General features: G+C 48.4%; 6 protein-coding genes across 6 annotated transcripts; 1 reads left to right on the top strand and 5 right to left on the bottom strand.

The window, feature by feature from the left end:
• Positions 1 to 1,230: 1,230 nt before the first annotated feature.
• EPUS_06414 (Elongation factor G) lies at positions 1,231 to 3,927 on the bottom strand (the record flags this gene model as incomplete). Its single annotated transcript, XM_007808118.1, has 4 exons — positions 1,231 to 1,360; positions 1,451 to 3,402; positions 3,451 to 3,562; positions 3,611 to 3,927. The coding sequence occupies 4 exons, from the start codon at positions 3,925 to 3,927 to the stop codon at positions 1,231 to 1,233; spliced, it is 2,511 nt and encodes an 836-aa protein (XP_007806309.1).
• Positions 3,928 to 6,251: 2,324 nt separating this feature from the next.
• On the bottom strand, positions 6,252 to 7,400 carry EPUS_06415 (uncharacterized protein; the record flags this gene model as incomplete). The annotated part of the gene is made up of 1 exon (XM_007808119.1): positions 6,252 to 7,400. One exon carries the CDS (start codon positions 7,398 to 7,400, stop codon positions 6,252 to 6,254), a length of 1,149 nt encoding a protein of 382 aa, XP_007806310.1.
• Positions 7,401 to 11,487: 4,087 nt separating this feature from the next.
• EPUS_06416 (uncharacterized protein) lies at positions 11,488 to 13,416 on the bottom strand (the record flags this gene model as incomplete). The annotated part of the gene is made up of 1 exon (XM_007808120.1): positions 11,488 to 13,416. One exon carries the CDS (start codon positions 13,414 to 13,416, stop codon positions 11,488 to 11,490), a length of 1,929 nt encoding a protein of 642 aa, XP_007806311.1.
• A 4,741-nt stretch (positions 13,417 to 18,157) lies between these two features.
• Positions 18,158 to 19,266, bottom strand: EPUS_06417 (uncharacterized protein; the record flags this gene model as incomplete). Its single annotated transcript, XM_007808121.1, has 4 exons — positions 18,158 to 18,749; positions 18,800 to 19,029; positions 19,101 to 19,175; positions 19,237 to 19,266. The coding sequence occupies 4 exons, from the start codon at positions 19,264 to 19,266 to the stop codon at positions 18,158 to 18,160; spliced, it is 927 nt and encodes a 308-aa protein (XP_007806312.1).
• Positions 19,267 to 20,699: 1,433 nt separating this feature from the next.
• On the bottom strand, positions 20,700 to 21,207 carry EPUS_06418 (uncharacterized protein; the record flags this gene model as incomplete). Its single annotated transcript, XM_007808122.1, has 2 exons — positions 20,700 to 20,810; positions 20,860 to 21,207. 2 exons carry the CDS (start codon positions 21,205 to 21,207, stop codon positions 20,700 to 20,702), a joined length of 459 nt encoding a protein of 152 aa, XP_007806313.1.
• A 365-nt stretch (positions 21,208 to 21,572) lies between these two features.
• EPUS_06419 (Phospho-2-dehydro-3-deoxyheptonate aldolase) lies at positions 21,573 to 23,000 on the top strand (the record flags this gene model as incomplete). The annotated part of the gene is made up of 1 exon (XM_007808123.1): positions 21,573 to 23,000. The coding sequence occupies one exon, from the start codon at positions 21,573 to 21,575 to the stop codon at positions 22,998 to 23,000; it is 1,428 nt and encodes a 475-aa protein (XP_007806314.1).
• Between the last annotated feature and the right edge of the window lie 848 nt (positions 23,001 to 23,848).

Genomic DNA, 23,848 nt, shown 5'->3' on the forward strand with positions numbered 1-23,848 from the left:
CCTGCCGCGCCGGCTACAAGTCCGGCAACAACAACGACTTCCGCATCCACATGCCCAACTACGAGTTCTTGGTCTTCGTCCCCACGGGCCAGAGCTGCAACGCGCTGTGCAACAATCCGTTCGGGTACGGGCCGGAGCTCTGCCACGAGGTTCCGCTGTTGCCGGTCGGGCAGTGCCCGCCTTGAGTTGGGTGGGGGTTGGTTGAGGGGGTAGAGTCAGGTCTGCGGTTGGATGATGTGGGCTCGGTCGTAGTCCGGCAAGGTTAATAGTAGTGGTAGTAATGGGGTGGGGAGGAAGGGAAGGGACGTTTGTTTGGGTGCATTTGTTGCGGGTGTGGGAAGTTTGGACGCATGGATGCGTTTCTGTCGCTCTCTTATAAATACCAAGTCATCATTTTCTCTGTCGAGTAGGCTTTTACATAGATAACTGGACCGGAACACTCCTTTGAGAGAATCCATGGGCCACACGGTCAGGTCCTATATGCCGTTCCGCTTCATATCTTTTGTTGCTCTTCTCTTATGGATGGTGCGTCCCTACCTCGATCGTCCTCTGCTCGCTCCTCTTCCACCCAAGCGTGTCTCCCTGGCTTCAAGCTCCCGGCTCGCTTTGATTTCGTGTCCAAATACCCCCATCCCTAAAGTGATCTCCTTAAGAAGCGTTCCTTTAAATACTCTTGCTTCTCTCTGCTTATACTGTCTTAAGCCCCGCCCTCTCTTCCTCCCTCACTATCTCACTCACCCACTCACCCACTATTCCCCGCCAAGCGAAACAGAGCAGACATGCACTGCGGACAGACAGAAAAGCTTGCGCTCCGCCTAGCTCAGCTCAGCTCAGCTCAGCGCAACAGGATAGGACAGGGTAGGTTCGGCGGGCGGGGTATTATGAATATCTATTCATTTGTTTTAACATGATCTCTTGGTGGGAAATTCTGCGTCTGTGCAAAAACTGACGATCCTCATCTGCTCCACTAGAACAGGACTCTCCGAGTCTTCATCCTAGAGATAATTAATCGTACATGGTCCGACTCGAGTCGGTCAGTGGTGTAGCTTAGGGTTTTGAACCACTCTTTCTCACACCAAGACCAGAACGCTGGGATCAACAACTCCATAAGCTTGATCCCCATCGGCCACCTGATTCTTCCCTTGAGCACCGCCTCTCCTTCTCCTTCTTCTTCCTTTTTGCTCTTTCCCATCAAACCCATTCCGCCATGTTTCTGATAAATCCTCATCCTCACTTCTTACTCCGATCCGCCTGCGCCTTGAGATATTTCTGCACAAGCTCCTTCTGAACCTGACCGGGCGCACGTTCGTAATGGCTAAACTCCATGGTGAATTCGCCTTTGCCTTGAGTGGCTGCGCGTCTGTCCCCCAAAGGTAAGGTCAATCAGTAAAAGTTCGAAACACAAACAACCACTGGAACAGAGCTCAGGGACGAGAGTGTCTTGACTTACAGATTCCCACTAAAGCCAAACATGCCCCCCAACGAGCAATCGGCAAAAACAGTGAATTCATCCACGCCCACCTCCGTATCGTGAATGACCGCATTCCGCTTATTCAGTAACCCAACGACATTGCCCTGAAATTCAATCGGGGCCGTCACGACCGTCTTCATGAGCGGCTCCAGCACGGCGGGACCCCCCCGAACAAACGCCTGCCGGAAGGCCTGCTGCGTCGCGGTTCTGAAGGCTTGGTCGCTGGAATCCGTCATGTGCGTCGCGCCATCATTGATCACCATGTGCAGACCAAGTACTCGATGACCAATAAGCGGTCCCCGTTCGCAGGCCATATGGAACCCTTTGTCGCAAGCCGAGAGATATTTCTCGCCGATAGAGCCACCAACGACTTGTTCTTCAAACGAGTTCCCGTCCAGATTCCCCGTTGGTTCTAACCAGCCCATGACGCGCGCGAAATCGCCGGGCCCACCGGTCTGTTTCCTGAAAAGGTGGTCAAAATCCACTTTTTCGGTCATGGTTTCTCGGTACGCGACCTGTGGGGCACCGGTTTCGCATTCAACGCGGTATTCGCGCCGGAGACGCTCAACGTAGACTTCAAGATGGAGTTCGCCCATCCCCGAGATGATGGTTTGTTCGCTCTCGACGTCGAAGTGCACGCGGAAGGTAGGGTCTTCGCGTTGGAAGCGGGCGATGGCTTTGGAGAAGTTGGCCGAGTCCTTGCTGTGTTTCGGCTTGATGGAGAGGGAGATAACGGGTTCAGGCACAAACATGCTCGTCATGGAGTAGCCGAGCTGGCCGTCCGTGAAGGTGTCGCCGGAGGCGCAGTCAACGCCAAAGACGGCACAGATCTCGCCAGCGCTGACAGACGAGACCTCCTCCATTTCGTTAGAGTGCATGCGGACGATGCGATTGATTTTGACTTTCTTATCTGTGCGAGCATTGTATACATACAGGCCTTTGCGTAATTCGCCTTGATAGACCCGGATGTAGGTGAGTTGACCAAACGGGCTTTCTTCCAGTTTGAACGCCAGGCCAACAAATGGGAGAGAGTTGTAAGGAATCAGCTTGACCGGTGTTTCATTTTGCCTTCGGTCCAATGCCGTATTCTCAACTTCGGAAGGATTGGGCAGGTAGTCACACACACCATCCAGCATGGGTTGCACAAACTTGTCGGCTAATGCAGAGCCCATGAAAACGGGTGTAAATTTGAGAGAGATGGTGGCCCGTCTGATAGCCGCCCTGAGCTGTACATCGGTAGGCTCGACCTCGTCCAAAAACATGTTCGCCATTTCCTCATCGACGTCTGCAAGGGTCTCAATAAGCTTGGCCCGTCGTTCTTGAGCGAGCGCCCTGACATCTTCGGGGATCTCGGATTTGCGAACAATTTTCTCTCCCCGAGCTCCTTCTGCATATAATGTGGTCATGGTGAGAAGGTCAACAACTCCATGGAAGTCATCCTCCACACCAACTGGCACTTGTACAGCGGCAGCGTGGATCTTGAGCTTGTAGTTGATTTGATCAATGGCTTTGAAGGGATTGGCCCCCATCCGATCCATCTTGTTGACAAAGGTGATTCGAGGCACATTGTATCTCTTCATTTGCCTGTCGACAGTGGTGGTCTGAGACTGTACGCCAGAAACCGCACAAAGAATCATGACCGCTCCGTCCAGTACCCGTAACGCTCGTTCGACTTCGATGCTAAAGTCGATGTGACCAGGCGTATCGATCAGATTGATGTGGTATTTCTCTTCCTTCCCATTCTCCACCTTGAGCCAATCGCAAAAGGTCGCAGCGGATTGAATTGTGATGCCCTTTTCACGTTCTAGCTCCATAGAGTCCATCTTAGCTCCGACTGCGTCTCGGCCACGAACTTCGTGTATGGCATTGATTCGCCCAGTGTAGAAGAGTACTCTTTCCGTTGCTGTTGTTTTCCCAGAATCAATGTGCGCCTAACGAATTCAGCAACTATCTTGGAAGAGAGAACGTTGTTGTCCTACAGCGATGCCAATATTCCGGACTTTAGATAACCGTGCAGCTTCTTGCGGATCAAGGTTCTCGATAATGGTCTCTTGCGCTAGGCTCTCGGGTTCTGCTTGCGCCTCTTCTAATCTTAGAGCTTATGAGCATACGATAATCTTTTCTCGTCGTCATACTTACATTGCGGTGGCTGCCGCAGCACCCCTTCGTTGCTGCCACCGTCGGTCCAATGGCAATTTTTGTGCCGAGGAGGAAGGTCGGAGAACTGCGCTAGAGGAGCATCGTTGGCAGCCACGAAATCGCAAAGGGACCTCCCTTGAGGGCCGGACAATGCTCTCGAGCACTCGGAGTGAGCTTCGAGATAGTTTTGAAGTCCGCATAGCTGGGGTTACTGGACAAGCTGACTTGTTGATAATCGGCTCGAATCGACACCAGAATTTTTGGACCAGGATCCGCGTCCGGTCGTCAGACTTGCCGAGAATTAGCCGGGCAGGCATCAAACTAGTTAGTAATAGTGACCATCGGTTGAAAGACTGTAATCATGGGTCATACATTCGCACTATGGATCATCTACGTATCACCGTTCCCTAGCATCCTCTTTGCCACTGATTGCGTCCTCCGAGTCATTTAGATTCAGTCTAAATGAGGACTGTTTTCTTGGCACAGCATTAGCAGTCTTTGAGGAAGCAGCCAGCCATTCCCGTGCCTATATTATAAGAGATTTCGCTGCTATTTTCACTATCGTGTATACATCAGTCTTCGGAGCTTCTTATTAAGTTATTGCTCATGTCCCCTGACAGAGGGCAACAGGGAGAGAGCAAGCCAATATTCTTTATCTCAATGTTTCGTCCTCTTTGACATGCAGAGAGGCCAGGATGGTAGGGGCAATTAAGGATATCGTCAAGAATTTACAAGACTTTCTTAATGTTAGAGAGAGTCGAAATCTCTTCAATTCTTAAAACGAAGATTATTGTGACTAAAGATTATGTGAATTTAAAATAATTTGAAGACAGATTTCAACTAAAATCCTTTCAGTCTTGACAGGTATTTGAGCTCAGACTAGTAGCGATTATGTGAGCATTAGTCTTTAGAAAAATAAATGAAAATTCCAAAATGGCAATAACTTTGAGGTTAAGAGTCTCATGCTCTACCGATTAACGTAGAGGGGCTACTGGAGTTGATCGTTTCGAAAACTATGAATCTTATCACGGATATCCTAGAATCCGACCGGATTTTACGAACAATGTCTGGAGCACACTTCCATTGTGGAGTATGAAAAGTTTTGCTCATGTGTTCTTATTATCTTATGATACAGTCCAATCGCATCACACCCACCAACCAGGGAATCACTCTGGATCAATCCGTAGGACTACTACAATTTAACAAGGTCAGCCTCATTCTGATTTTGATTCATGAAGAAAACTTCCTAAATGCCTAGGACGAATATCAAATTCGCAAGCTTATCGTTTGCGAACCATAGAAGGCCAATTTGTCTGTTACCAAGAACGGGCACTCACTGTAGCAGCTGCCATGGCGAGGGTTCATCACGTCCAGAACCACAACAGAAAGAAGCTTGGAGACTGGTACGTCCCGCGTCCATGCAGCGGCATCCGGAGGTGGTCCTTCGGAAATATCCGGCTTAAGCTCAAGCTCTAGCTCTGGTGTTCTTCCAGCATCTCCACAATGAATTTCTGGAAGACCTATAAACGGTACCTGGGACGGAAAGTAGTACCTGGGAGCGACACTTTAAAGAAATTGCACATGGCAATAAAAAGCTCCACGAATTGCTTCCTGTTGCTATCGAAGCGGTGACACAAACTAACCAGGATTGTAATAATCCATTGGCATTTTCCCCTCCCGTTCTTCTGTGGTGGGGAAGGCCAAAAACCAATCCTGTTTTATGGCGTTGTGGTCTCAGGACCCAAAGACATGATCTCTGTCCTCAAGAATGGTCCAAAAGCAAAATCAGGCTTCAAATCGTTCGTTACCTCCTCACTGTCAAATGTTCTCAAAACGGCTCATGGAGATCCAGAAACACAGCTTTGAGCAAGAGCGTGGCAGCCAATGTCCTCAACATGGCAAGGCCGAGTATGTCCGTTCCCGCTTCGACGGCCAGAATATCCCAACTAAGTGCATTGTGTATGGAACAAGCGCAGGAGTAGTCAGGTCTCCTGCCTACTCTGTCAATCGCCCGAACCATTTTGTTGTCATCAACCGGCGGATATGCTTATAGACTTATAATAATACCCTCCATCCTATCACACCAAAAATCGAGATTGGAGCGAGATTCGACAGAATCCGGCAACCGCGACAAATTTTTGACACAACAGCAACTCCGACCCATTGAATCTTGTTGCTTACGTTGCGGTGAACAGGCCGAAGTGTCGGGTGACGCAAACGTTTATATCGACCTCGCGCCACGATGGACCCCAGTGATCTTCGTCATCTTTTACGCCGAATGTCGTCCGAAGCGTCTGTCCTGCCTGAAGTTCAACAGATCATCTGACCGATTCATACCGATAGATTCGTACACTCCAGTGGCATCAAGGCTACCAACTCAGCAGGCTCAGTATGGGGAGCCTCATTGCTATTTATGGTTGCTGCAAGTGTTCGCTTTACGTACGTATCCAGTACCAACCTGCAGCAGTTCGATGTGGTCCCTCGTATTGCTGAGGGTGGGATGAATCCTGCAGGATGCACGATGGCGCTACTGGCACGTAATAAAGTTGTGTCTTTGCATCTGTCGCACAAATGCCACCAATCAGGCTTCCAACCCCCAAACAGCTGCAAGCTTTCGTATGTGTGCACGACCTTGTACTTTTCAGCTGATGTAGCACCTCTCCCAGCGCCCTCCACCTCTAGCAAAGTTCAAACTCTGAACAAAGCTATCCAGCGTACAGCGACCGAGACCATCGGCGCCACAGGTATGGAGGGGCATGACTCGGTTGTTGAGAAGAACACGTATGTACTCCTTACCATCTGCACCACATCTCATCTTCTCTACGTACATACGCGCAGCGAAGGGTACCGTCCATGATGCGGAGAAGCCGTCTGAGTGCTCTGCATCTTGAATTGACGATACCGGCAAGGGATCTGTGGCATTATACAGGCCCAGCGCCGCAAAGATAGCTTCCATATCATTGTCATGACTAAAATCAGCGTACAGCTTGGCATCTACTGGGAAGGTGGCGTTCGATGAGTCCAATGTACGATTCGTGCATGTACGATCGTGTACCGGGCTGTGGATGAGTCTGGCGATCAGCTCGTTAACAAAACCAACTCCTAGTGTTGGTGCAAGCGGATTGCCCGTGCCATGACCATAGTATTTATTGAGCGCCTGATAGTAGTCGTAGCTTTTCCATTCCATCGCGGTGAACAGACCGCAAAATGGCGACAACGAGGATGGACCTTTGCTGGCAACGGTTTCGAATGGGCAGAGGTCCATCAACTCGATCGCCTCGCCAACGCTGAGATTTGCTCCCATCAAGTCATTGTTCAAACGAGTTTGTATGGCGGGTGCAAAGATGGCAGCCCATCTTGCCTGCGCATTGATCCCTACATCTATGTTGGGTTTCTGGCTGAATGCCGGACAGTTCTTAACGCTCAGAGTGTTGTTCGAGCCATCTGCCTCGCTTACGATGACGGCGACTGTTGGACTAGGTTGTGTCTCCGCTGCAGTCTCATTGGCAAGGTTTGCGTCATGAAAGCCTTCGGAGAACCTTTCTGCTGATTGAACCACACGATCTTGGCCGGATGCACGAATAAATGGCAGCTGGTTCCGAGTTAAGTTATGGTATCGAGCATAAAATACTTTCCCGGATCGTTTCATTTCTTGTTCTCCATACGCAGTAAGGTCATCAGCACCAAGTCCATAAGAGTAGTGCTCGAGGAAGCTGTAGGGACCAGTGAAAGATTGAGCATTCGCTTTGAGGCGATTGATCAGCAACCTGTACATCGCAGATTTGTACATTGTGGGATATCGTGATCCATGCCGTGATAACAGCTGAACAAATGTGTACCGGCATGTACTTGGAATTTCTCAGATCTGATCTCGGACTTTACGTCGAAATATGGGGAGTATTGTCCCCAAGACTGTGAGATATGGTAATCGACCACCGCGCTGGCCTGATCAGAAGGACCTTGGATATCTCCCAGTGGCCTCGAATGCCTGCGTAAACTCAACGGCCGTACACTAGGTGGCGCTGATGAGACATACCACTGAATAAGAGTATAACGCAGAACAGAGAGAGTTATAATACACAAGGCCACGATCGGACATAATCGGATCAGCCTGCTGTGGAGGCTACTACCCATCGCGCTGGTGAATGAAAAGTTGTGATGCGGAGTTCGACTAGTATCGATTGGGATGAAGCACGATTTAATTCAGCATGATAAGGGTCCCCAGGGTCTATATCCATAGTCGAAGATTGTGGAAGAACAGGCTGACAGTTGAATTGCCGGTTGCAAGGTTGTTAGCGGAGTAGCGCGACCGAAGTCAAGCTTTTTGATTCTACTAACTTACAGTACTACGCATCCCTGTTGCTATTTTGCACGAATTTTGTCAATCTGCAAATTCTGCAAATGCTGCGAATTCTACAAATCCTGCTCATTCTATTAATTCGATACGGATACTAATGAGTCTAATAGACCTTCTACTCCTCCTCATTCCTCTCATTCTACTCGAGATCAACGTTTACAAATCCAAACTCTACACAACGCAGGCCATACGTACAACGAAATTCTTCAGCAGTTGCCCCAATCTTACTCGATATCAAATCAAATATGCTATTCGCAATTGATTAACACCTAAAAAGCACACTGGGCGACATTCAGTTGTTACTGAAGAAGAACTTGAGCAAATTATTGCGTGGATTTGTTCTTCTGCAGCTAATCAACGTACTCCATGGATCCAAATCCCTCTTGCTATGAAGATCAATATTGGATGGTATGATTCGAAATGCTTTACGAAGAGCAGGCTTTGCGCGTCGAGTTGCTTGCTGTAAACCTCCTATTTCTGAAAAGACTCGAAAAGCACGTTTTTAATAGGCCTCTGAGCATGCGAATTAGACGTATAAATAATAGAAAAAGATACTATAGAGTGACGAAACATGGGTTAATGGAGATCAACATACTAAAACGTACGTTACTCGTCGACCTAGTGAAGAGTAGGATCCTATATGCATAATTGAACGTTATTAACGACGTAAAGGTTAGATGTTTTGGGGTTGTTTTAATAGTGATAGAAAAGGTCCTGGTATCTTTTGGGAGAAAGAATAGGGTACTATTAAAGAAACAACATATCAAGAGCACATTGTACCTCTTATTAATAATTGGATACGAACAAATAGCAGCGAAGGATTGATATTTATGCAAGATGCTATAGGGATCGACATACAAAGACGTATGTTACACGTCGATCTGGTGAAGAGTGGGATCCTACGTGTATTATTGAACGTCATCAACGACGTAAAGGATGGATGTTTTTTGGGGTTGTTTCAATGGTGATAGAAAAGGTCCTGGTATCTTTTGGGAGAAAGAATGGGGTACTATCAAAGAAACAACATATCGAGAGCATATCGTACCTTTTATTGAGAATTGGATACGAACAAATAGCAGCGAAGGATTGATATTTATGCAAGATGCTGTACCTGCTCATGCTGCTAAGGGCACTATTCGAGATCTTCATTAATGTGGCATATCTTGTATCTAATGGCCTGCATATTCGCCTGATTTGAATCCAATTGAGATGGTATGGAATTGGATGAAGGATTGGATACAAGAGCGCTATGGAGATACTCTGCATAAGTACGATGAGCTACGAACAGCTATTAATGCTGCATGGGATGCTGTACCCCCTGAATATCTCAAGGAGTTGCTTGAGTCAATGCAGGAGAGATGTCAAGCAGTTTTGGATGCCAATGGAAAACAAACTCGATTTTAGAGACTAGTCTTAATTGGGCGATTTTGTGTACATCTATACTTAATTCTGCATAGTAGGTTTTGTACGAATACTAGCGTTTTCAACCAGGGGGGGTGCAAAAATTCGGCCTGTAGCCGTACTACGTAGTAGATTGCGAATATAATTAGATTTCATTTCGCCAAGACCGAGCTAGTCCAGATTCAAAATGCGCTAGATCTAATCGGGTAGCTTTGTGTCATGTGATCTGTTCTAAGCATTCTCTTACCATTAATTATTGGTTAGGCCCTGTTCGGACAATCACTAGGAAATTACAGTGCACTGTTCCCCAAACGATCCTAATTGAAATCTATCTTAAAATCTATTAACTATAAATTTTCGTAAAATTTTCCTACAAATAGGTTTCATTTCAAGGATCCGAAAGATTTCGGCGACCCTGCCCCCTATGCTGTTAAGTTCCCAGATACAGAGTCGTATGTCAAAAGTAGTTGACCCCCCGGGCAGTGTGGCGCTGCCAGGGTTGAAGGGTTGACCCACCAACTAATAGTATAAGGAGTTGGCCCCAAATTATGTTTATATCAGCTACTAAATGATCCTCATCCTTATAGGTACTTAAAGTGCTTCTTACAAGGTGTAATCTTATCTTATAGGCCCTTATTATCCCTAACCTCAGACCCTAACAGCCTATCAAATATCAAGTCACCTAAGAGACTAAGTATTGGGAACTAAGAAGAAGCTGGCTAGCTGCTTAGCCACAGTCTACTTTTGACGCACGACTCCGTACATTAATTAGTTCTGAGAGAAAAAAAGGACGTATCAACCACTCCGCCAAAAGGACAAACGCCAAAATCACACTTTGTTGATGTACATTTCCTGCTACCAAGCGTGATACTTCCCCTTGTTGACCAGAGCCTTTGGCAGCGGTTTATTCCCTTGCTCAAAGATGTTCTGTTGCAGCATTTACACTGTTTAGGAAACAAAAACATTACCATGTTCAGCGACGCTTTTGAAAAATGCTTCGTGAAGCTATCTAGAAATCTGGCTTCTTAGTATTTATTGCTGAAATAGCGTTTTCTTGCCTACTAGAGGAATGCCTTCAGTCTGTAAGGACCTTGGGCTGTCATTAGGCTTCGCTCAGCCTCGTGACTGGAAGCGTGCTGCAGATGGTGAACAATTGATCATGATGAGAGTACTGATGATTCAGTTTTCACATTTCTTCGTTCCAAACCAATAACTGATACAATGTAAGACCAGCCCAGTGGAATTGGCACATCATGTTTTGTTCTCTGTCCGTCTCATAGGCAGGCATTCTCCTCATGGTGCAGGGTGGTTGAATCGCAATGAGAAGGTTGAGCTGGGTACTTCTCGTGGCTCCTCTGCCAGCCCTCTTCTCATTTTTTTCCTGGGATCACTTGTTCCCACTTTCACGATAGCAACAATGATGGCAAAGTGCTTCAAGCTGGCCGTGCTCTGAGCACGTCAGCTACAGGTGGTTTTCATAAGGCCAAAACTATACCCATGGGCATCTGTTGTAACATGTTCACGCTGCTCTCTCAGGATGTTCAAGAGTTCCCCACTTGCAATATGGGGTTGACGAGATCTTACGTTGCGATATTATCCAAAGACCAAGCTGCTGGAAAACCCGAGCTGGCTAAACACTGATAAATGGTAATAACGATTATGATACTAATGTATGCTTCAGTGCTCTATCATGACAGGATAGTGGTATATACGGCGTAGTTGATAGATACCGTTCCATTAGTAGAAGAATCAAATATGTGCTAGCCATCGCAAGATAGACTTTAAGCAAGGTGTTGCTGTACATGAATATGTATATGACAAGAAGTGAAGTTGGCCGTTAAACTTTTGTGTGGTGATTTTACCAGATCATCATACATTACCAGTAGATAATATGTCACCCGGGGTATCAAGCGAGAAAGGAACGACAACGGAATACTCGACTCCCGCTAAAAGCTTTACACAAACAACTGCTGGCCGATTTGACAGCCTTGCAAGATAGAAAAGGATAGAGGACGCTACTCTTGAGGTTTGCTCTCGTGCAATCTATATGGCTTCTCCAAACAGTGTTCCAATGAGGTGAAAGACAGAGCTCAATTAGAGTGGATCAAAACGGATGGATTCAAGGACCAGGATTCCAGCTCCTGCTGTAGATGTCCCGGCGGAACGGATCATGAGAGGACGGCGGCTGAGGGAGCGGTGGTGGTTGAGGTGGAAAGGAAGATTGCGGAGGAAAAGCTGCAGCTCCAGGAGGTCTTGTAGGAGGGATTGTGCTCTGAGAGTGAGGGGAAGGAGCCAGTTGGGGTGGGTAAGACGGAGCTCCAGAAGGTCTTATAGGAGGGAACGTGTTCTGAAGTATAGGTGCTGGGGCCTGAGGACCGTATCCATAGGAGTGTGGCTGCAGTGGTAGCATTGGTGATGTGGCAAGGGGGGCAGGAAAGGTTGTGGGGTAGCTGCCGGTCCTGCGACGAAGGTTACGTGGAAGCGGTTCGCTTGTTTCTCTTGATATATCTTGCCATTGTGGAGGAGTGTCCCCGAGTGATGTGCGTGATGCCGGTGGCGCACGCGGTGTCAGTGGACGCTGTGGCATTTGTCCCGGCCCTAGCTGTCTCGTGCATAGCTCGCGGAAAAAATCTCGCTCAGAACGGTAATGGTTCCGTTCATCTTCCAAAGCTCTCAGGTTTCTTTCCAAGCTTGATATGGTCTGTGATGCTTCTCGCTCTTTCTCTTTCCTCCTTTGCCTGAAACGCGCCGAAGCACCAGCGTTGCGCTTTCTCTTCTCATTTGCCGTTTTGGATGCTTGCTCAACGTCCAACTCGACGGGCAGCAGCATCTGGCCTCCTTCGGTGGGAATCGAAATTCCATAAGAACCCTTGGACATGTCATACTGTCCTTCTCCTAAATTAGTTGCCGATTGCCCAGCTGGCAATGTGACCGATGGCCTAGTAGATCCAGACTGCGCGGATGAAGGATGTTGAGCGGGAGGACCGTATCTAAGAATGGGCGATGACTGACTGAAGTGACTATAAGAAGAATGCGAAGTGCTAGGACTTTCTCCCTGCGCTTGAATTGCGGATGGCGCAAAGGGAATTTTTCCAGTGCTAGGCCTTCCGGGCTGACCAGGAGCAGATTCGGCCAGAGATGGATACACATTCGATGAACGTCCCACAGGAGTCGGAGGAGGCAGCTGTGGGAGTTCTGAAGTTCTGCCCTGTTCGGCCTCGGTTGTATACGTCCGGCTGTCGCCTCTCGTCATGGGTGATTGTGATGTGCCGAAAAGATCCATAGCTATGCTTCGTCGACCTCCCAAGCTTAAAGTCCTCAAACCTGGTGACCTCGGCGTCAAGATTCGCCTTTCTACCCGGCTACTAGATGCGCGTGTTTGTTCAGCCTTTGGTGAGATTTGCGTGGAGCGCTTCGCAATCTGTGGCAAGGAAGGCGCCGCAGTAGACTGCGTAGGGGAAGATGGCCGACCAGAGGTTGCAGGTGGCTCCATCTGTGAGCGAGTCTGTTCATCATTGTGCGAAGGATTGAGGATATTTTGCATGCCGAACGGCCTTGACGGGGATGGATCGGTCAACAAGGGCGGTAGTCGATTGGTAGAGGTGACCGCGCCCAATGGAGGAAGTGTCGTCTTTGAGGGACCAGCCTGAGGCTGACTCGTGTAGGGTGATTCTGGTAGCACATTGTGAGAGCTTTGGGGCCGCGACAATGAAGGCGACAGAGGAGGAAGAGATTGTGAATCTCGACCGGGAGCATTCGAGTAAGGACCTGACGCAGGGTTTCTCTGCGACATGTAATCCTGGACCTCTATGCGAGCCTCGTCCTCGGAATCCGTACATGAGCGAGCCTCCTTCCTCCCACACTCCACCTTCTTGCCCAAATGCCGCTGAGCGACGCCTCGTAAGCCACGGAACAAGCTTAGAGAGCGTTGATGCTCAAGGTACCCTATTGAAAAAGGAGCTCCAGGGTAATCGAATGGCGACGGTGGATCGAGCGTCAACGTAGCCACACTGAATATAGATAGAAGTCTGCGCGTCCAAATCAGCATCAATGGTATTTTCGAAACGCTAAGGGAAATATACTTGTATCGGCTCTAGCCGGTTTGTACATCAACAACTATCTGGAAATAATGGACGTTTCCAACGTAGTCAAGTGGCGACGGCAAGGTTATTTGGAAACACAACAAGCGGCAAATTACTGAACTTGACGAGACAATTGCAGAGTATCGCTGCAAGTGGTATGCTGACCAGGGGTTAAAAAGAGACAGAACGGTGAAGTATGAGAGGTCGGCACTGCGCCGTATGAACTGGCAGCTAGACGACAGGACGACATGAACGTCACAGGATCCAAGGACTAGCTTAGCTGGAGCTCGAATTCCATCGGAGGGCCTTCACGATCTTGGATAAAAGGTGACGGGTTCCCGGGGAGCAGCGGAAAGTAGCTTGAAGGTTGAAATGAACGAATAGCTTGGGTATTTCGCTGGAGGAACTAGTGCCGGAAGCTTGGGATATGATTCAAGAAACATGAGGCAAACGTGGGAAGTAACAAGTAGATTTTGGACAGACCAACCGAAAATGCAAGTGAAGGCGCAAGAACTGCAGCGTGCGTTTGGCATTGCCCAAGACATGATTAGCTGAGTGGTACCAGTCAATGGTTGGACGCATCATAGCCACCACTACTAATGTCGTCGACACGATTGACCAGCAAGCCAAAGGTGAAGCTGGAAATGGGGGCGTTCCAACCACGAAGGACAGGGAAGTCAGGGACCGCCATCAGCTTGGTCAGTCTTCCTTGGGAAGCAATCTGCTTAGAGCGTGCCGGACTCGCCCCTAGACGGGGCCTTTGACTTTGTGGCCCCTGCCTGAAATGGGTGGCTACTAACGCACTTCTACCATGTGGAACTGCCAAGCAGATTCCACCAACCAGGTAGTGATTTCTATTAGGCTCTTGTCATCATGCGCGAAACAGGCGGCTGCCGGGGATGATGAACAGCAAAAATGCTCCAGCGCGGACCAGGGCCTAAGCTTCTTGCTGTCAATCGTGCATCCGTGGGCCATGCGGCGTTTCGCCCTAAACATGGCCTGCTCCACGTTCGTGTTTGATAGCTTCGATCGATTGCATTCGTTCAAGGTGAGGCGCATTGGATAATCATCAGCCGCACTGCAACGGGCCACATAGAGCACCTGTTAGAAGCGGGTCTTGTGCCTGGCTATGCATGTAGATTAGTACCACCTCCTTAATAAGGCAGAGACCGTATCGTAAGCGGAGGCAGGCAAGTTTTTTAGGCAGCCACAGTGCAGATGCGCAAGACCAAAGTTCACACCTAAACGAGTGACGGTGAATCGGTCACGGAGCTAGCTGAGACCCGAGTCACTCCGTAAGAGGAGATGGCGATCCATTTTTGGCTCAGCAAGTCGCCATCGCCTGAATTCACCGAAATTATGGCCCAGGCAAATTAGATGGTGATCTTTTAATTTCAAACGCCCAAGACCGGGCTTGCGCGCCTCTTTCTTCATTCGAGAGGCACCTTTTCCTGTGAAGCCGCAAAGCACATGAGCTCTAACGAGGTGCACCGCTTAGACGCGAGGGTTTAGGAGCTTGTCGAGGACGTGCCCGCCCATGCGGAGATTTACAGGCCAATTAGTTGTGCAACGGGCCGTCTACCTGATGATGCAGGCCGAGAAAACGTGGCTAGTGTTGGGCAGGAAAGCGGGATGACAATGCTGGTTGACAGCCACTCGTTCCCTGGTGCAATGTACTCTAAGTTATTAGTTACTTGCTTGTCACATCACACGGTATGTCCCCCTCTTTTGGCTTTTCTATCCCAGTAGGTAGTAGCTGTGCGCCACCCCAAGGGGACATCGGTGATCGCTCCGACGCCCACGCTTTGGGGGTTGCACACGTACACACCGTAGCAGTGTCTGGCATGGCGAGGATGAGACATGGTCTGAGATTCAGGTACAGGTTTCGTTTTGGCGTCTTGTCTGATGTTCGCTGGGATACCACAAGTGCGGTGCTCCCCAGGAGTGGTACTGGATCTGCTAGGTGACCGTCCCTTGGCGATACTTGTCGAGGATTCGAGGAAGGAATTCAAGTTAATCGCTTTCCTTCGTCGCAACAATTGCCGGACCAGAGACCACTGCACGACGCCCCCAAAGCTGGGCTCGGCAAGGCTTGTGATGGTATTGGTCTTGATACATGATAATGGCTTGCATATCACGCGCAGGATTGCTGGCTACAGGTCACATGTTGCCTTGTGCCGCACACACCTCCGCCTGTTGTTGGAGCAACAGCTAACCACCAATGCCACCGTCTCGTTTTCTCTCACCGAACTTACAAATGGATTGGCCTATGATGAAGCTAACGACCCTCAACCACAGATATACTTATCCGAAATGGAGGAGCCTGCCATCCGCTTAGGGTTGCAATCGTGTTTGGCGAATCCGAATCTGTGAAATATCATACGTAAAGTAGGAAGCTATAAGCACATCAAGATTAACCAGGTTCGTGTACACCGTGGTGGTCGATAGTCACGAACTAATGAAAAGCCACCAGACATAGGCGTCCTTTCAGATAGGGTCAAACCACGTGGGAAGTTTCAGTCCGAGAACAAGGATAAGTAGCTTCGTCGTCAAACCATGACTGATGAGATTCTCCTTTCAGCCGGATAATTCCTTTGGTAGTTACTAGTTACAGGGGAAACTAGTTTTTGTCCCAGGCCATTTTCAGAAGCATAACATACGTAGTACTACATAGGGCACGGCCGAAAGGCTCCGGGATAATAAATGCACCCCCATGCCCAGAACTTACTTAGAACCTTTAACTAAAATTCACTTCCAGTTAAAGTTTTTACAATCCCTATTCTTGATATCAATGCAACAGCAATTTCTCTTTGGTTAATTAGAACGAATAGACGGTTGTACGGTCATGACACAACGAGACCAAGAGATTTGAATCATTTCCGTTGTACCCAAGATCTGATGTATCCTGTGGGTTGAAAGTGGTGCATTGCGTGTCCTGGACCGAAGCTTGGCGCCAAAATTCATTGCAGTTCTCAGATCCCCTTCCTCCCCCCCCTTCTTCATTCCTCTATTTCTCTACTAATACTCACTCAAATTTAGTGAACAATGGATTCTGAACAGGGAAATAGACGCCGCGTCTGCAGAAAGTCTTATTCGATTGATCCTCCTTCTCCTGCAGCCTCACGAAGGCCAAAAACGATGCTTGACACACCGCGCCGAGCGCGCCTCCTTGCTGATGCACGCCACACAGCTGGCAAATTACCCCGTACAGAGCTATTTAAGATACATAATATAGCTAATCGAACTGGCTATCAAATCCTTAAAGAAGGATCTGCGCGCCGCAGCGAGAAAGTCTACAATCGAGGCCGAAAACGAGTACTTACTTCATACGAATGTGAAGCAATTGAGGCAGTAGAAGATGCTAATTTTGGCTTTGCTTCTTCTAGTCATTTCAAGGTGGCAAAGACTATTGGTATAGCTAATGGCTCTGAACGTGCTATTCAAAGAAATATGAAGGATTTTGGTGTAGGGACCTATATGGCTGCACAGAAAAAATTGCTCTCACAAACGCATATTGATACTCGAATTATATAGGGATTTGAGCGTCGATATTAGCAATTAGATCAATTCAAGAAGTATCGATAGTGTGATAAGTCTCATTTTGCTACTTGCTTGCAGCAACAAGCTCGTATCCATCGTCGACCAGGATAGTAGTAGTAAATTCTATTAACCTAATCCAGACTAAAGAGCCTATGTAGGTCTGCTTGTACAACTTTTCTCACTCTCTTCTGCTCTTATTCCTCCTCCTCCGTTCTGGCCTCCTCCCCCTCTTCTCGATTCTCGTCCCGCGGTCGTTGTTCTATGTCTTGATCAACGACCCTCTTGAACTGGTCTAGGATCTTCGTGCGCTGAATCATCCTGATGGCTGCCTTCGCTCCCCTCTTGGAGGTCAGGATTTTCTTGATGTCGGTCGTACGAAGAGGGTGTATGAGCTCTTCTCTCTCTGTAGACCACTTTGGGCAATTCAGTAGAACATGTTCTACTGTCATGCTTTCTCCTCTTGAGCAGTCGCAATTCGGACTCAAGATGTCAGGGACCTTCATTTCGTATAAGAAGGCGTTAAAGCCTAGCGTGTAGCATAGCAGGAATCTGAGAACTGCAAAGAATTTTGGCGCCAAGCTTCGGACCATTCAGTACCTTACTACGTAGTATGTTGTGCTAAACTACGGCTCGGATCTGCAACGACTTTGATAATTTGTCGAGGTCATAGAGTAAGCTTGAAATAGACTGAGAGATAGGCGGTTTGGCTCCTCATGCTGTTGACCGAATATCAGCTTTGGAAAAACTGTATTCGTACCAGGGAAAGTAAGGGAAGTTGGCTCCCGCGGCCGTTCTGCGGGCCGCGGAGAAATCAATGGGTGCCTATCAGAGCTCTGGTCCCAGGCGAAGTCAGTAAATGAAAGGATAGGAAATTACTTGACAGTTCTTGATGAGCGGCATACATTGCAAGAGTTGTACCATGAGCAGCTGTCGATCCGAAAAGGAGGAAGAATGGTTAAGCTAGCGTTGAGGGTGAGTGATCATTCGAGTACTCGCCCCTTTTTTGGGCCTCGAAGCACAATATCTTATAGCAGTTGCACATTGTTTGGTATTTCTACAGTTGGTGTTGATATCAATCCATGTGCTTTACGCCACGTGGTACGTGGAGTCATTCACACGTTGACAGATGCGGAGAGCTCGTCTAAATCCTTCAGGCTCTCGCACCATTCATGGGATTCGAGCCTTATGCTTCGGCATTCCTTCGACACCAACGTCGACGCGGAAGACACATCCAGCACACTTGGCAGATTCAGGGTATCTTTCAGGTTCATCTTCTTGAGCACTCGTTATGAAAAGCTCTGTCCCAACAAAGACCGGGCATGTCGGATTTCGTGTCGGTAGCAAGATCTCGCCTACTAGCTTGCCTTCGGGGGAGATCTTGACGACTCTGCTCCCGCCATAACAAGCATGCCATAAGTTGCCTTCGACATCTCTAGCATGTCCGTCAGGGTTACCATAGGATTCGTCATCAGGATGATGATAAAAGACTCTCCTGTTTGAGATATTTCCACTTTTGGCATCAAAATCGAAAGCGAACACATTGTTGGTTGGCGTATCGGTCCAGTACATGGTATCGTCCTTTTCATTCCAACTAATGCCATTGGCGACTGACACCTCTTCCAACACGCGGTGCAAGATGCCGTCCGTGTCAAGTCGGAACAGTACTGCTTCGTTAGTGATCTCTGTCTCCTTCGGGTCATTCATCGTCCCCAGCCAGAACCGGCCAGCGCTGTCAACTGCGCCATCGTTTGATCTCATTCTGTTTTCATGAACTTAGTCTTAATAAGCCAGCTACTCCTGTTTACTGACCTTCTTACCTTCTCTGGGCCTTCGCTTTCGGCCCAGAGTTTAGTGATGTACTCATGCTCTCCCGTCTCGAGGTTGAACTTGGTGACACCGTCTTTGGCTCCGGTGAGGATAAAATCATGCTCGTCTTTAATATCTGCTGTCACGCCTACGGCCATGCCTGTGTCTATTGTTCGCAAAGATCCTGGTCCCTTGGCTAAGTCCACGATGTGAAGCTTCCTGTCGAAGATGTCCTATCTCATCATCAGTTGTGCGGTCAGAAAACAGATGGTGCCAGGGTTTGACAGAAATGTCCTGTACCGACCACAAAGCGCAAATGATTATGTTCTTTACTGTAGTAAGGACCTTCTCCCAATGCACACTTGATCTCGAGCCAAGGCTGTGTGATAGACGTTAGTCAGAATGGGAGATCTAAGTAGTATGGTTACGTAGGCAGGTACCTTGGTGACTTTCCATATCTGAAGAGACATGGTGCAGGAATTGATAAATGGCTGTTTACAGTGATGATGGAATGTAAAATCGACTGTTTTTGACGAAATCCGTACAAACAGCGGCGTTCAAGTGGTGGTTGGGAAAGCGTGACGTCTACCTATGGTGGAGAGAGTGTGTCTCGATTGATGACAGCACATTTCTAGGCAGTGACGTCTGGAAACTTGAACCACAGCGTGCTTTCAAGCGTAGATTTGTCCACCAAGTCTGCCCAACACCTTAAGTTACTCCTCAGATCATTGAAACGGCTATGCATGACCAATAAAACGTGTGCGTCTGATGATATCATGAGTCTCATGCATTGCTCTGGTCAATTCTTCCCGGTTATCGTCGTATACACTTACATGCTCACCCATGGCTTGCAAGCCACTGCCAGTCATCATGCAGGCCAGGCTCCGCCCGTCAACCCGTCACACGCTGCATCACTTGCAGAAGCTCCGAACAGCCGTTGATAGTCCAATGATAAATCAACTATTGATGCCGTGTAACAACGGCTGGTTGAGCGCTAAGTTAATTGAAAGACTCGCACGGGTAGAGAGGTCTAATTGATGCCGGTCAATATAGCTACTAGTATGCTTATGCATGAACCATAGCAAGATTCATGCACGTCCCGTCCATTGGCGTGCAGATGGCAGCTCAGTCACTTGGGATGGATATTGGATATTGGATTTTGGGTTCATTGAAATAGTTTTTCTCGAGCAAGGGAGTACATTACAGGTACGACTCATTCAATGACTTGACGTAGCCTTCAGCATGGATAAAGATTGAAATGGCCTTCTACTTCCTTCAAGTCGTAGAATGTATGCATCTCAACGTATGGACGTTTGTGGAAATTGGCCGAGAAGACTAGATCTGTATCCTGCAGGCAATGCGGTCTAACACCCATAGTGGAAAGAAATTTCTTGCTTCTGCACGTATTTTCAAGCTTTTAGCCTTTGGTCCAAGATGCCTCTTGATTCATGCAAGAGTCGTGCGAAGGTTGATCGGCAGTACATCAGCAGGAAGCAAGGCACTGTGCTAGAGCCTCGATCCAATCGTACCGTCGGAAGATGCTACCATAGAGAAGACCTGACAAATTAACGTCGGTTTGACCGACTTCCCATGGGTCACCAATTCACTGTACTCTTCTTAATTTGCCTGCTCTATTCTGCTGGCCGACCACTTAATTGAATTGATAGAAGTCTCGGGAGTCTGCAGACCGAGGCGCCTTTACAGTCTTCCAAGGACTCTCCTACCAGAGACTTGCGTACTGCGATATACGAGCCGACAGGTCCGCGCAAAAGGTTTGGGTGAACAGACGGCGCTGGTTGAAGGTCTTACAGTTGTGCGACTTGGCTGTGTCATGCTTCATTGCGAGTCTGAGCACTTCCAGACTATTTGCTAGAGACTCCCGGGCCCGTCCAGCTCTGGTATCTCAGGCTTTGCTTGGTGGCGCAATATATGCCTTCGCAGCCCGAATGGCATCTCCATCGTGAGCCTTGAGCAATTCCGTAGCTTTCACCTTGGTAAGATCGAGCTCATCAACCTACTCGAGGATTATTTCAGCACCCTTAACCTGGTTACGTTGCACTAACCAAGAAGTTGACGTCTTCAGCGGCCACTTTGACCTTCTTCTTCACCTCCACCTCTTTTTTCTCCTCCGCCTTTTTCTGGTCGCTCTTCTTCTTAGACGCACCTGCACCGCTAGCAATTTCCAACCGGCTCATCGCCTTCCCAAGTGCTTCTTGATCCGCCTTAGAAGGCTGCTTTGCTGCACTGCTGCCCGCTCCATCCTGCGTGATCTCGTTCGCATTCAGTGAATTGAGGGCGGCTGCGGCTTTGCGATCTTCGGCATTCTTAGGAAGGTGGCTCGAGGCCTCTTCTTCATTGTCCGCTGCCGCTTCGGCTGTAACATTGGAAGCTGATGGTACGGGCTCTGCCATTCTCAGGAGTTCAGTCGATATACTTGTTAAGTTTGAAATACAGTCAGAGGGTGAATCCCATGGTTGGGTTTGAGAACCTTGGCATGCCTGAGCTTCGGTACCGACGTTTGGTCCCTTGCATAACAAATAATAAAGATTTCTTTCTCCAATCCACTTATTTGTCTTGTTACTTGTTACTTATTTCTCTTACCTACGTATCAGCTGTGTCATTTGGTTGCGAATTGATGTCGTTCTCCCTTTTCGTTGATGTTCATCGTCGCCTGGTACCTCCCTACCTATTCGGCTGTGACCAATTTCAGCGCCTTGGACATTTTGACCTATCCTGAAAGGGATTAACTTAGCCCATCTCATGCAAGAGTTCCGATATGGGCGATCACTTTCTAGATGCTGACATTCGTGATTGGAGTCCATCCACATGGAGGAGCAAGCCGATCAAGCAAGATGTGAAATTTGAAGACCAGGCAGGGTTTGGCAAAGCCATCCAGCAGTTGGAAAGACTGCCACCACTCGTCACTCCACTAGAAATCGTCAAGCTGAAAAACAGTCTTCGAGAGGTGGCCTTGGGAAATGCCTTTTTGCTGCAAGGGGGTGACTGTGCTGAACTGTTTGACTATTGCGAACAGGGAATGATCGAATCAAAAGTGAAGCTACTTCTGCAGATGAGTTTGGTTCTTGTGTATGGAGCGAAGAAGAAGGTGGTCAGGATCGCTCGCACGGCCGGGCAATATGCAAAACCTAGGTCTAGCCCTGTGGAAACCATCAACGGCACAACCATGCCCTCCTTTCGTGGAGATATTCTGAACAGCTACGAGCCAACGCCGGAAGCAAGAAAGCCCGACCCATCCCGTCTGGTAGAGGCATATTTTCATTCCGCAGCAACTCTCAACTATCTCCGAGCCGCCATTTCTTCTGGTCTAGCGGACATGCATTCACCCCTCGACTGGGGCCTGGGTCATGTCCTCGATCCAACAGTCAAAGACAAATACCAGAAGATTGTCCACACGATCACTGAATGGCTCGAAATGATGCAGACGATAGGAGTTAGTACAGGAGGTGGTCTGGAAACGGTTGACCTCTTTACTTCCCATGAAGGCCTTCTACTTGAATATGAACAACCTTTGACTCGGATATGCAAACATCCACCAAACGTCCTACTCACCACATCCAACGCTCAATCGCCTCGGTTGAATGGTCATCTCCTTCCATCTTCCTCCTTCCCATCCTCTGGCTACTATGACACCTCTGCCCACTTTCTCTGGATTGGCGACCGCACCCGTCAACTCACTCACGCGCACGTAGAGTTCTTCCGCGGTCTCTCCAACCCGGTTGGTATCAAAGTTGGTCCCACCATGCCCGCGTCAGATCTCGCTCCTCTTCTCGACATCTTAAATCCATATCACGAAATCGGCAAAATTACCCTTATCACTCGCTATGGCTGTGACAAAATCGCCACTCACCTCCCCTCTCATATTGAAGCTGTCAAAAAATCCGGGCATGTCGTAGTCTGGCAGTGCGACCCCATGCACGGTAATGGCCGAAATGCCGATATCACGTCGGCCACTTCCGAAAACTCTTCTCCACCAACCACTACCACCATAAAGACACGCCACTTCACCGACATACTGTCCGAACTCCAACAAGCCCTCCAAATCCACAAAGCGCATTCTTCCTACCTCGGCGGCGTGCATCTGGAACTGACTGGTGACGCGGTGACCGAGTGTGTGGGCGGAGCTGGTGGCCTCAAGGAGGAGGACTTGAGTCTGAATTATACCACATTCTGTGTCCGAGGTTGAATGAAAAACAGGCGCTCGAGTTGGCTTTTCTTGTCGCGGGATTCTACAGGGGGGATGGTGGTAGCGCCGAATTGTGAGGGATTGGGCAGAATGGAATGGAAAGCGGTGTAGGACTATCGCATAAGGAAGTCTGAGTTCGAGAAAGCAGCAACACGATAAAAAAGCGATTTCTGGTTTTGGATCACAGGCAGGCGTCAGGAGCAAGAGCTGGTGGAGGACTCAGGCGTGCACAAAAGTCGAAGAAGATACAGAAAACAACGAGCTGCTCGGCATGGAGGATTGAATGCCTCCGTACTGCACCGGCGCGAGCATGGAGCAAAATGACCATTGCATATGTCGACACATTCAGTTCATGCCGTTTGGTCTTGCCATCCGGTTTTGTGAAAGTTGCGCGAATATCTATAAAGAGAGGCAGAGAATACTATATTAAATAAAGATTTTTGTTAAGAATGCATGCTAATTAGTGGACTATAGTCTGCACTATTTATTTATAATTAGACTATAGTTAGCCTAGAGATAAATAGACAAAGAATCACCTCTAAGGAAGCTTAAACTAAGACAAAACCCTTAATTAATTATGCACCGCTGCTTTTAGGATAGCGCCGAGAAGCTTCAGAAGCGCCCCAATGAAGGGGAAGAACAAGATGCCGGAACCCGAGGATTCCGCTGGGTCCCTCTCATCTCGACCCAGGTGCTCCAAGCTCTCCTGCTGTGAACGTGCAAGCACCAACCCCTGCTTAATGTATGCTTCTGTAGTGCGTTTGCCCTATTTTATCTTATTATCCCGCTCTCTCTAAGCCAAAGATGGGTCCAGAGGCCGATCGTTCCGGACATCTTCCGTCCGAATA

Source organism: Endocarpon pusillum, assembly GCF_000464535.1.
Source record: "Endocarpon pusillum Z07020 unplaced genomic scaffold scaffold991, whole genome shotgun sequence".
Lineage (NCBI taxonomy): Eukaryota > Fungi > Ascomycota > Eurotiomycetes > Verrucariales > Verrucariaceae > Endocarpon > Endocarpon pusillum.